General features: G+C 43.6%; 1 protein-coding gene across 9 annotated transcripts in view; it reads right to left on the minus strand.

The window, feature by feature from the left end:
- LOC123372697 (cAMP-specific 3',5'-cyclic phosphodiesterase 4D) overlaps nt 1-13,024 on the minus strand; it is a 618,378-nt gene that overhangs the window by 69,598 nt on the left and 535,756 nt on the right. For all 9 annotated transcript variants that reach the window (XM_045021019.1, XM_045021017.1, XM_045021020.1 and 6 more), the window contains one exon: nt 3,072-3,184. In XM_045021019.1, the coding sequence (XP_044876954.1) occupies nt 3,072-3,184 (113 nt within the window). The remainder of the gene's footprint in view (nt 1-3,071; nt 3,185-13,024) is intronic.

A 13,024-nucleotide genomic window follows, 5' to 3' on the forward strand; every position in this document is an offset into this window, starting at 1 on the left:
TTGATTTTTGCCACTATTGTTTGTGCTCACTGATTTATTATAATGATTCTTCGCAAGATGACTAATGACATTTGATTTGTTTTTGATTTAAGAAAAAAAGAACATTGAAAACATACACATAGATTTACATAGACAAAAAATAAAAAGAGATTTCATTTATGGCCTGCCAATCTTAATGCAACATAAAACTATCTGAGAGCGTTTCTGAATATTTTAGTGTGTTGTATTGTAACTAGCAACAGAGTTTCTGACATCTATATCCATAGTAGATGGATCAAGTAAACCTACTCAATATGTGACTGCAATATTAATTTCCAGTTCTGACGTAAGATATGGCATCATTCTGATTGACCTTCAGATAGGCTACAACAACCCAGCTTACTGTATATCTCATATCAAATGCCTTGCCTGCGTGATCCTGTTTCTAAAGAAATGAGAGGACCTTTATGTGACACATTTTCCTCCTGATTTCAATAAGTACATATGAAGAAGGTTTATCCAGTTATCTCTGGCAAATCAGGAGTGCTTTAACCAATACAAACACAAGGGGGGAAAGGGGCCAGGATAAGACCTGCAGTCGTGCAGGGTGAAGAAAGAAGCTATAGATTTTTTCAGACAAAAGTCAATCAGAGTCTTTTATGTTTTCAAAAATAATGACCAATCTTTTTAAAGTCAAGGTTATTAATATATTTGACTGAACAAGCAATTTTTATATTGATTTGTAACTGGTTAAATCTTATTTTTTTAAAAGTCCTGTCTCCTGTGTTCATAAAAGGCACCATATCTTTCTTGGTTTAGGACTGGATTCAATAAAATATAACTTGTTATTTCTTTTTTTAAATATTAGAGAGTTTCCCAGGTACTACTAAAGCGAGGGCCATATAAGTAGCATAAACAAGCAAGTGGATGGATCAACAGATTAGATAGACATCTTAAGCCTACAGAAGTCATCCAATGTTAACTTGCTGTGGGGTCATTCATCCTAAAGTGGTTGGGCAAGTGTTTTTAAATGTATTTAATCAGATCTGTAAAAGGCTTCAATATTATAAGTACAAATAACTGGATAATATTTATGTACATTTCCTTTTGCAAATTAATTATCTAAGCCTGCATTCTTTCCACACTATAAATATCCAATAACTTGGATTGGATTGGCAAGAAATGCAGGATCAGGCCCTAACTGAGGCACTGATCCTGCTCCCTTTTTAAAAATGGGAGTTTTGCCACTGACTTCAATAGGAGCTGGAACAGACCCAGTATCTCTTGATTTACAGTAAAAAAATAAGGACCAGTTCTGAGGTGATGAATATCTGCAAGTCCCAAATGTAGGAGTTCAGTATCTCAGGATCAGATCCTGCTTGAATTGTTGCTAAACAATTTGGTACAAAACTGTTTTTAAAAGTTTGGGAAATGTTGAGCTTTACACCACTTCTCTTTTGTGCTTCTGTCTCTTACTGTCAGTTTTACTTTCGAATCATAAAAGCAGCAGAAACAACCAGCTGACCAGAACCAGAGAGACTGTGGAGACAGGAGAAGTATAAACAGTCACTGAGAAATTTACTGGATATATTATGGCGCTAAAGCAGCATAAAAGTTGAAATGCTTAACATCTTATACACAGCCACAGAAGAGTATCCAGTTAAATAAAAGGCAATTGATGAAAACTAGTGACAAAGTTGGGAATGGCAGTCAAAACAAGAAAGCAGAAAGGTAAAATAAAAGACAGAGATTATATAAAGAAAGACCTTATTTGTTTTTCTTGATTTTCTGAAAAAATTAAACTCATTCAAAATAATAAAAGTTTATTAAAAGATTAATCAGCTGTTTGCATAGGCGGAATAGAGGAAAGAAGTGTACTTTATTTGTTACAATTAAACCCCCCTTTTTCTAGAGTGATTACAAATGTGGAGAAAACATACAGCTCCCAAAGTACCTTGTAGAAAGTTCTGCTTATTACAGATGTAAAATAAATTCTCAGTAATTTCAGGTAAAGCCCACTAAAATGAACACCATCAATATTAGCTGAATATTCAGTCTGTGGCCTTGAGGGCACAGAGGAAAGTAGGACGGTGAAATGGGCTATCTGGAAGGTTTATTCTCTGCAGAAAATTTGAAAATATATGCTCTTTTTCCTTCCAAACATTAGTAATAAACAATATTATGCCATATATTAGCATCAATGTTTACAGCTAAAATAGGGTCTGTACCACTTAAAATACAATTGTATTGAATAGAGTGTTATCTTTATTATCACTTTTTCAGATGTTTACTCTCTGGCACAAGGTTGCTTACAACCTTGTACCCCACCATTGTAGACAACTAACTTCTGATATTGAAATATACCATTTTCTTGGCTCACAACAGAATGTGTGTGGCAAGAATGAATAACAGAAAAGATTGTAATGGTTGGCAAACAAATATAATATCTCTTATTTTAAACTCAAGTAGAAATAGAGAAATAGTTTAACCTTCCAACACCTAATGTTTCACCACTTTGAAAATGTGCCTTGAAATTTACAGCCAAAGGAATCTACACAAACTACAGGAGCAATCTTTCAGATTCATATTTCAAGCTCAGTACAACTATTTTCGTTTCTTAGTCCACTGCATCTTTTTTTTAATAGTATTCAGATAATAACCATATACCAAAGTCTTAAAACTATTTGTTTTTAGCATCCCTCCTCTATGCACGCACACACCCCATCAGAAACAGAACTTTGCACTAGGCTCCTTGGTTGAGCAACTCATATGCAGTAATATTAGATGTCAGGGTCAACAAACCCGTGAACATTTTAGTTAAGGATAACAGCGCCTTCATTTACAAACATTCAGGGTGGTTTTTTTAATTGAACAGCTTAATGCACGTTAAAAAGAAGCTCAGAGATGCATTAAAGTTTTTTTTACTGGGAGTTGCGTGGCTAAACTCCAGTGTGGCCAGGAGAACGGGATGTAGTCTGATGCATTTTGTACCTGGCTAAAAACTATCCACTGGATTTCCAGCTTTGGTAGCAAGTGAGGAAGAGAAATGAGGGAGGGGGGGGGGGCGGGCAAGGGAGTCCGATGGGTCCTACCTTGTTCGAGGCCATTTCACTGACGGAGTGCCTGGTTTGCAGGGTCTCCAGCTGGTCCAGGCACCAGTCCAGCTCCTCCAGGGTCTCGCTGGCCAGTTTTTGGTAGGCCTCCTCTGCGAAGAGATAGGGAAAGGAGTACTCAGTTCTCAAGCGCTTCACAGGGCTAACAGCAAGCTCCAAAGGGTCCATCCTGCCATACCCAGCCATGCTCAGATGCCCAGTGCCCACACATGAGTGCTGCTCCTTCATATTGCTAACGCAGGGCACTGGGGGAGGGCAGGCTTCAGACTCCAGCTGGACCCACAAAGGAACTCTCTGGGTAACAGAGTCTCCAGCCTCCTTCTTTCCGCCTTAAAGTCAATGGTCGAAACCAAATTCTGCGGAGACACTCGGCAGGCTCGTTTGCTGTGGGCTCAGTCTCTCAAGCGGCCCCTAGACTGCATGATGCTGGCGGGAGGCAGCAGCGCCGGGTGCCCGTGGCTCGTCTCCTCCCTCCTCTGGGACGGCGGATGCAGGGCGCTTTGCCTTCCCGAGGCTGGAGACAGGCAGCGCCGCCTCGCCTCGCCTCGCCTCGCCTCCCCTCCCCCCGTGAAGGCTCCGAGCAGAAATGAATCAGCGCGGCTGCTGCCGTGTGTGCGGCCACCACGTTTCCTGTGTTCCCAGCTCCTCCTCCCGCAGCGGCGAGAAGCAGAGTCCGGGGCTGCTGCTCTCAGGGAACCCCTCTCCCCTGCCCCTCCCCCCAGACCAGGGGGTATTTAAAAGCCCCCCCCGTGGTGTTCCAGGTTTCCCCGTGTGGCATCCCAGGAGCAGCAGGCGAGCGAGAGCCCTGCTGCTGCTGCTGCCCGCCAGCCGGAGTCGGGCAGCCGCGTGTTGTGTGTGTACGGAGGGGGGAGCGGCAGAAAACCCGGCGTGGAGCTCTCGCAGTCGCCTCCGCTCAGCTCTGTTTACGGCTTAAGGAGCAAACACGTAGGGCCGGGGCCCTCTCGGCTTCTCCCCCACATGTCACCGCCACCTGCCCTGGGCAGGAGCATAGCGCGCGCCACAAATCCCCCCCGCCGCCCTCCGGGCCATGGGCGCTTATGTAACCGCGAGCAGGACAACACGCGGCTTCTCCACGGCAGCGACAAGATTAAAGACTCGGAACCCCGAGGCTCTGGGTTCTGAGCAGCTGGCATGTCACTGCCCTCAGCAGGGTCTGAGCACCACAACTGAGCTGGCTCTGGCCACAGCTCTCTGCCCATTTCTTCCCCAGCACAAGTTTGTCTCAATGGCACATTTCTTCACGGAATGATTAGCTGTCACACCCCGATGTCTGGACCCTAGGTGTGCTAGCCTCTCTGCCTCAGGTTCGCAGGGTGGGGGCAATAATAGTTTCTTACCTAGCCCATAGGGATGTCCAGAATTAATCGATTAATAAAGCCCTCTGAAAATGTAATTCCAGGTACGGGCTAAGTATAATTATGTCTAGCCAAGGATGTAGCAGCAAAAGGATTTTTCAAATATTGCAATAATATTTACTCTAAACCAAACCCACGTGTGTGCGTGCACACACGTGTGTACAGTGCATCACACAATTTGCTTTGGGGGGTGGGGAGATAGGGCTGCTGAAAGCTCTCCAAAAGTTTACCCTGGAAACCCAATATCAGGTTGGAAAGATTTTTGTCTTTTCTAAATTATTAAGATGTTTGTCTTTTCTAATGTACTAAGTGTCATATTGCAGCATGCTGTTGTACAACATGTAGAAGTGGACCCTGAAGAGGAGCAAAAAAGGGCCATGCACTCTCCCCACTCACAAAATGACCAATCATATGAGCGCCTGCATGCACTGATTGTGGGTAAGATCACGATAATCAGGAAAAAATAATTACAATATTTCTAGGGTGAAGATGTCATCTGTAAAGCCTGTCTATGATTTCTCCTACAGCAGTTGCATTTTTCAAGTGGCTAAACTGACACTGTGGAGAGCAGTAGTATAGTGAGGTGCTCTGACTTGAGAACTGTGCACTTGGGAGCCTTGGTTAGGTTCCCAAGTTTGAAAAGCTGGCATACTTATTTCTGGAATCAGTGGCATAAGAATGCAATTTCAAGAGAAAAGGAAGCTCAATGGGTTTGCTCTTCCCTCTTAAAATGTCTTCATGAATTTGTCCCAGAGGAAATTAAATGTAATCTTCAAAATGTCAACAAAAAACTTAAATAATATTAAACCATTCGGCACCGGCTAGTACCACAGTAGTTTAATGAATTATTTTTTGACGTCTGGGAAACTGGGTTCATATTTTCTTAATATTACATAGTACATGCCAAACGAGCTTGTGTTCCTTCAAAACTGTGCATGCTTATCCGTGTTTCAAAGCCACTACAGACTTTTGCATAATTCTCATTTAGAACAACCTACTACTAAAATAGCATAGATAGAATTCTTTTAAGAAAACTGCAATACCGGCTTTCCTTATGCCTAGTCTGTCACTTCAAAGAGCACTAACAAATATTCAGCAAAATCATCCCCACAAAACTGTAAAATGCCCTTCACATGTGATACTATAAATGCTACCCAATGTAAAAATATCCCCTGGCATTTGGAATCAGGACTTTCCTGACTGTTTATGCATCAAAGAAGAATCTGTGACATTGTGCAACACAGCAGACATCACAGTTCACTAGCTACCAAAATTATCCTTACATATTGTGCTACTAATTCTTTTAAAAGATGTGGTTTTGGTCTCAGAGTATAGATTTCTTTAAGATAAATATTTAAAAAGTATAAATGAAAAGCTATTTGATTCACAATATGGTTATACAGTATATTGACCAGATAAAGATACGTTTAACAGAGATTCCTTTCAGAATTAATCAAATACTGAAATGAGGTTAAGTGAATCAATATGAGAAGAAGATAACATTTTGATGTCTAGCCAGACTTCAGGCTGTTTTTCAACATTCCTTGAAATTCAGAAATTGGGAAAGTCACATTTTTCTTCACAAGGTAACAATTTTTCTGAAATCGGACATTATACAAAAGTGGGGCTTATGGGAGCAGAATAAAATAAAGTTGAAGGTTATCAGATTTTCAGGACCGCCCAGAGGGGGGGGCAAAGGGGGCAATTTGCCCCGGGCCCCGGGCTCTGCAGGGGCCCCCAAGAGAAGATCGGAGGCTCCCGCCTCCGCCCCTCTCCTGGAGCCTCAGCGCATCAAGCGCCGAGTCTCCGGCCGAGCCCCTGAGCCCCGCCCCGATCCGAGCCGCGTGGTGAGGGGGCGGGGCTGGGAGCTCCAACGGGGCCTGAGCCCCGCCCCGCTCAGAGCGGCGTGGTGAGGGGGCGGGGCAGCTGCCTCCGCTCGGCGTGGAGCTCACAGCCCCGCCCCCTCACCACGCGGCTCTGAGCGGGACGGAGCTCAGGCCCCGCCGGAGACGCACTCGGGTAAGAGGCTGGGGCCGGGGTGGGGAAGCGGGACCCGCTGCCGCCGCCGCCGCGCAGCCCGGTCTTCGGCGGCGGGTGGCCCCTTCTGTTCCGGGACCCGCCGCCGAAGTGCCCCGAAGGCCCGCGGCGGGGACCCCCCCCCGCCACCGAATTACCGCCGAAGACCGGGCTGCACTTCAGCGGCGGGTCCCGCTTCGGCGGTAATTCGGCGGCGGGGGGCTCCCGCCGCGGGTCTTCGGGGCACTTTGGCGGCGGGTCCCGGAACGGAAGGGCCCCCCGCCGCCGAAGACCCCGGGCCCCCGGAATCCTCTGGGCGGCCCTGCAGATTTTAGTAAATAAAGTAAAAGCTCTAGTTCACCATCTATTTGTTTTGAACTCATATCCCTCTTCCTGCCCCCATCCAGCTATTTTTTTAAAAATTACTACTAACATTATCGTAGATGTGTATAATTTTATCTATCTGTCCTCCTAAAAGACTTTAACAAGCAGGAGTCCTTCCATTCACTAATTAAATGCCATCATCTCTGTCATTGCATACTTTGTGACAATGGACTCTGTATATTGGACTTTATGAGAATCTTCCATGGTTCTGGGGCTCCATGTGTAGGGAGTGTATAGAAGAGGCAGACTAGGCATAACTCTAATGGAACTACTTGTATGAGTAAGGACTACTAACATGACTTACAAGATTGAGCTCTTTCGGATCTTGAAGCCCAATCCAATCTCCAGTGATTTAAATGGAAGTTGGATTGGCCCCTTGGGCACCAACATGACCATGGCTGGAGATGGGATATTGGACAGGGAAGGCTGATGCGCTGAGGTGGCACCATGGATTCCCTCTCTCTCTCCCTCTCATATGCTTGGCTGGCTGGTTCCTGCTCACATGCCCAGGGTCTAACTGATGGCCATATGTGGGGTTGGGAAGGAATTTTCTCCCAGCTCAGATTGGCAGTGACCTTAGAGAATTTTCACCTTCCTCTTCAGTGTATGAGTGTGGGTCACTTGCCAGGCTTATCTGGGTATATCTCACTTAATCATTTCCCTTCCATTATGGGAGCCATGAGCACTGGTGCACTTTGGTCCCTCCTATTCTGTGCCCCTGGCACATAATTAGTTTAGTCTCCTGTAGTCTGTAATACTTTGGTTTAATTTTGGTTGTTGGGTTTAGTGTGTCGTACTGGGTGGTGCTCGTGGCCTGTGATTTACAGATCAGACTTGATGATCTGGTGGTCCCTTCTGGCCTTAAACTCATTGACTTCACTATGGAACTTCAACGAGACAAAAATAATATTGGCATTCACATGCTAATATGTAAAACGAGCACCCCACTTTTGTTCCTAGAATTCTCAAGTGCAATGCAACCGGAATACAGTTTTTCAGAAATACACTGTAAAGGTTTTGAGGCCCTAAATTTGACCCATCTTTAAATTGTTACAAAATCTGACACGACATATCCTATAGGTTGTAATTTTTTAAAATCTACCATTCCATCACCAAGAAATTAAAAATAAAAATAAGCAAAACATTAGCCATTAATTTTTGGCAGGCCCACAAAAAGGTCTCTGTTCCCTGCTTTGGCTCTAGAGTGGTAGTTAATTACCAAACACGTTCCCCAGAGCTGATCTAAAAATCAGTCAAATGGTCTGGGTACACAAACAAAGTTCTTTTGTAATGAGAAAATACTTCATGAGTTGAACACAGCCAGATCAGTTTCATCTTCATTCAGTAAAGGGTGTGTAGGGGTTGGGGAGGGGGAGGATATCAATGGCTGGCAAATAGTGAAAGTTCAAATCTGGAAGGAATTTTTTTTCTAGGTAAGTAATACACAGAAGGGAGAGTAAAATAACTGTGTCACAGCTGGAAGGGGGAACCACCTTTCACACACTGATTCTGGAGGTACAGTACCTGGTGTTTGGTTTCCAGGTAATTTATTGTAGGCAGAGAACTGCATTTATGCTCAGCTAAAACAGTCCCTAAGAGCCATTTTTACAGACAAAAACAGCCAGATGCTTTGGTGTTCTGACCATGTCCCCTCTTCCCTGGAACGCTCCCAGAACAACTTACACAGGAGTGTCTGTGAGGGAAGTGCAGCAGCACTGTGCCACTCAAGGAATGCCCTTAACTGAGGCTATTACCCAGGCACCAATTTCCAACCGGCTCTGCAGCCACCGTTTTATGTCACAAGAACTAGCAAAAAGGGATTGAGATTATTTGACTTCTACAAACTGGAGTTGGGTTGTCCAGGCTATGCAGGTGAGTCTCTGTTTAACTGTTTTATAGTATGTTGTTTTTTTTAAATTGGTTTCTCAAAATATAAAGAAACAGGCTTGAACATTTTATAATTTCTTCCTGTAAATTATTATCCCCTACTATGGGGTTTTAAAGATTACTTAGCACCAATTAACTTGAAAATTTGCATGCTGCTGGGCAAGTGTTCTTTTAAAAAAAAAAAAAAAAAGTAAAGGGAAGCAGCAGCAAATTTTCTTTTTTATATCAACAGACTAACATAAACCGTTCCCATCACCCCCTCCTTCTAACTTCCAACTACATGTGTAGAGAAAACAAACCAAATGCTTACAAAAAGAACAAAGATTAGCCATAATCATTTGGCATTGCACAGCCATTTTTTTGAAAATGATATCTTAGATATTCGTGTTTACAAAAGAATTAACTGTGAGAAAGCTCCTAATACAACTCCAGATAGCTATGTCCTCATTTACTCATTTCATTCAGAAGCTTGCTGTTTAAAAATTTAAATGGGAAAATTTATTGTACGATAATAATTTTGTCAACAGAGATAATGTCTAATTTGTTTAATGGATGGTCGTGCTTTTCATATATGTGGTCACTTTATCTCATTTCTAGATCATGAAAAACAATATAAGATTTTTCTTCTATGGCTCGAGTATTTATTACATTTTTCAGTTTTCTCTTTTAGACAATTTTGACAAACACAGCTGAAGCCAAAGATAAGGGGACAGATTCTTGGTTACATTCTGGCTACTTTGTACCATCTGAGCAATGCAAAGGGGCTAAAAAGCAGTTGGATCTGGCCAGCAAAGAATTCCATTCAGTATGAAGGAGCTCGCACCTGACACAAAACCAATGTAGTTAGCCATTGCAATGTAGGAGTGTGTTTTGGATGTGTCACAACAGAAAAGGGCATGGCTGGAGGGTAGTGCCCTCCAGTTATGCTCAGCGGGTGTACAGTCCCTTAGCCAGCTGGGATTAGCAAGAGAGGTACTGAGGCTGCTCTGAGCTATGCTGAGGCCAGGGCCAGGTGAGATCCACTCAGAGAATCAGGGAGCCCTAACCCACTCCCTGAAAATCACCTTTGCTCTATAACAAATACACAGTAGAACCTCAGAGTTATGAACTGATCAGTCAAACACACAACTCATTGGAACTGGAAGTACGTAATCAGGCAAAATACAGTACAAAAAAAGGCAAAATATAGTACAGTACTGTGATAAATATAAACTAATAAGAAAATAAAGGGACAGCAACGTTTTTTTCTTCTGCATAGTAAAGTTTCAAAGCTGTATTAAGTCAATGTTCAGTTGTAAACTTTTGAAAGAACCACCAATGCGTTTTGTTCAGAGTTACGAACAAACACCATTCCTGAGGTGTTCATAACTCTGATGTTCTATTGCAGTTGGTGCAGCAGATTATCTAGGCCAAGATTTTCAGTTTCTGTAGTTGGCATTATGAACTAATCATCTTAGGGTATGTCCATACTACCTGCCCGGATCGGCGGGTAGCAATCGACTTCTCGGAGTTCGATATATCGCATCTCATCTAGACGCAATATATCGAACTCCGAACGCGCTCCCGTCGACTCTGGAACTCCACCACCGCGAACGGCGGTGGCGGAGTCGACGGGGGAGCCGCGGACGTCGATCCCGCGCCGTGAGGACGGGTAAGTAGTTCGAACTAAGGTAGTTCGACTTCAGCTACGCTATTCGCGTAGCTGAAGTTGCGTACCTTAGTTCGACCCCCCCCAGTGTAGACCAGGGCTTAGAAGCAGCAAAGAGTCCTGTGGCACCTTATAGACTAACAGGCGTATTGGAGCATGAGCTTTCCTGGGTGAATACCCACTTCGTCGGTATAAGGTGCCACAGGACTCTTTGCTGCTTTTACAGATCCAGACTAACACGGCTACCCCTCTAATACTAATCATCTTAGGTTCGAGTTACAGATTTCTTTCCTTAGATTACAATGTAAGTACTTATAACTTTTAACCAAAATGCTCCAAGATATCAAATAACTTTGAATTTTTACTCAACACCATCATCTACTGTAAACTATATTAAAATTGATTCAATGTTGGGGAAAAACAACCCTGTCTTCTTAGTCATCCTTCTCACAGCTGAAACAAATGTAATCATGAATTTAATATTTATTTTTTTGTGAGAACACTTAACTACAGCCATTCATTAAAGCTGTGAAGCTGAAGATTCTCTTTAAGGTATGTTCACAGGTCATATTGTTGTCAAATTTAGAGATATAGGCCACTTTGGAAGCTGCTGAGAAAATCCCCTTGATCTTGAGCAACACAAAAGGCTGGTGGTTAGATTTGGAACATGCATCTGTGAAGAGGAGCACAGCTGCAGCAAATTTCTGACAAACCCTGTGATGGTTCCACTTTGAACCCTCCTTTTCTCCATTCCAGGATTTTCTCCAACATTCCAGTCTAATAAAGAACAAATGATGGTGCTGTGTAGTGACAGCCATTATATCTTAAGGACCAGGACTAGATTTCTTTCAGTGTGTGATGATCATAAGGATTCCCCTGACACATTACATTAAATTGTACCAGAGGCACCAGCTGAAGATGTTAAAATATCCCCATCTCTTTGAGAAAAAATTGTACTAGTTTCAAGGGTAACAGCAGGAGCAGAACATTGAAACATTTCTCATGTGCAGTGCTTGCGGAACTGCTCTGGCAACTGTATTACAGATAAAGGCCATAATGACACAGATGAACATGGGACAAAGCATGTATTAAATGAGGACCTACTTGAACTACACAATTAGCTTAATTGAAAAAAGGCATTTCTCTACCAACATTTCATATTTGCACTTTGGTGGTGCAAAGCAACTCTAAAAGTCAGCAGATCCAGCCCTCTGAGGATTCCTCTTCAATTAATTCTAGTAAACATAAGGATATAGCTTCAAGAGTACTACACTGAGAAATAGGGCTCTTTGCAATTATTGCCTGGAGAAAACAGTCACAAGACATTTGTTACATCTATATCTCTGTGCTTCCTTGGGGCAGTGTTTACAATCTGACCTCAATAAGCCCTCTGTTTCTTTATTATGGGGCAAATTCTGTCCCCACTTCTCAGCTGCACAGAGCAGTTCTGCTGCATGGAAGCGGGTGCATTATTTGTGTAGTCTGCGCAGGGGGTACACATCTCTCATGTGTGCAGTCCAGATCTATGGTGGCTTCCTACGTGCCAAACAGTCTGGGTTATAACATGGGGTCAGGATTTGGAGCTAAATCACTATGACTAGTAGGATGTATTCTAACACCTGTTATGAAAGTCCTTTTGTGATATAAAGTATTTATCAATTCACCAAAAATCAGAGTTGTGCAAATACCCATATTAATAGAATAGACTATTGGGAAAACCATACTTCACTGTAGCCAAAAACATCTGGAAAAGCTCACAGTAGAGCATCCACAGCATATCCAAATGATCTATTAATCTAGTGCAGGGGTACCTCAGAATTTCAAAGTAGGGATGCTTATAGGGTTGCTGCCACCTTTCTAATTGCTGGCAACCAGACCCTGAGGCCCCTCCCTCTGCTCTGCCTCTTCCCCCCCAAGGCCCCACCCCTTCTCCACCTGTCCCCATGAGGCCCCGCCCCCTTTGCTGCCTCTTCCACCAAGCCATGCGCCTTCTCCGCCTCTTCCCCTAAGGCCCTGCCCCTACTCCTTCTCTTTTCCCCAAGGGCCTGCCCCTGTCGCATGCTCCTCTCTCCTCCTCTCCCTGTTGCTCACTGGATCAGCTCTACCTCCCAGTAACTGGGCTTTTGGCGTCTAGTCAGTACAGCTGACTGGACACTGCAAGGTCCCCTTTTCAACTGGATTTTCTGGTTGAAAACTGGGCACCTAGCAACCCTAAATAGCAGCTGGACACAGAAGCCCAAAACCGGACTGTCTGGGTAAAACCAGGATGGGAGGCAACCCCAGATGCTCATATCAACTATTTGAAATTATCAAGGAACCCACCAGGCTAAATGGTCCTCTGTCTCCATACAGTTTCTCTTCATATCTACCTAGTGCTGCCTTCTCTTCTGACTTTTTACAGGAAGCAACTTGTACATCCACTGGCATCTTTGGTGGATCATACTCTTAACCAGTATGGGGACTGTCAGTAGGATCACTGGCCTCTTAAAATTGTCTATGGAAAATTAGGTAATTCTTCATCACATACCGAGGCACATACTCCTACCACCAGTGCCAATCCCTCTTTAAAAGAATCAAAATGGCTTCTGCTAACTCTCCTGATTGCACGGAGCAGGTACTTA

Source organism: Mauremys mutica, chromosome 6 (genome assembly GCF_020497125.1).
Source record: "Mauremys mutica isolate MM-2020 ecotype Southern chromosome 6, ASM2049712v1, whole genome shotgun sequence".
In the NCBI taxonomy this organism is placed as follows: Eukaryota; Metazoa; Chordata; order Testudines; family Geoemydidae; genus Mauremys; species Mauremys mutica.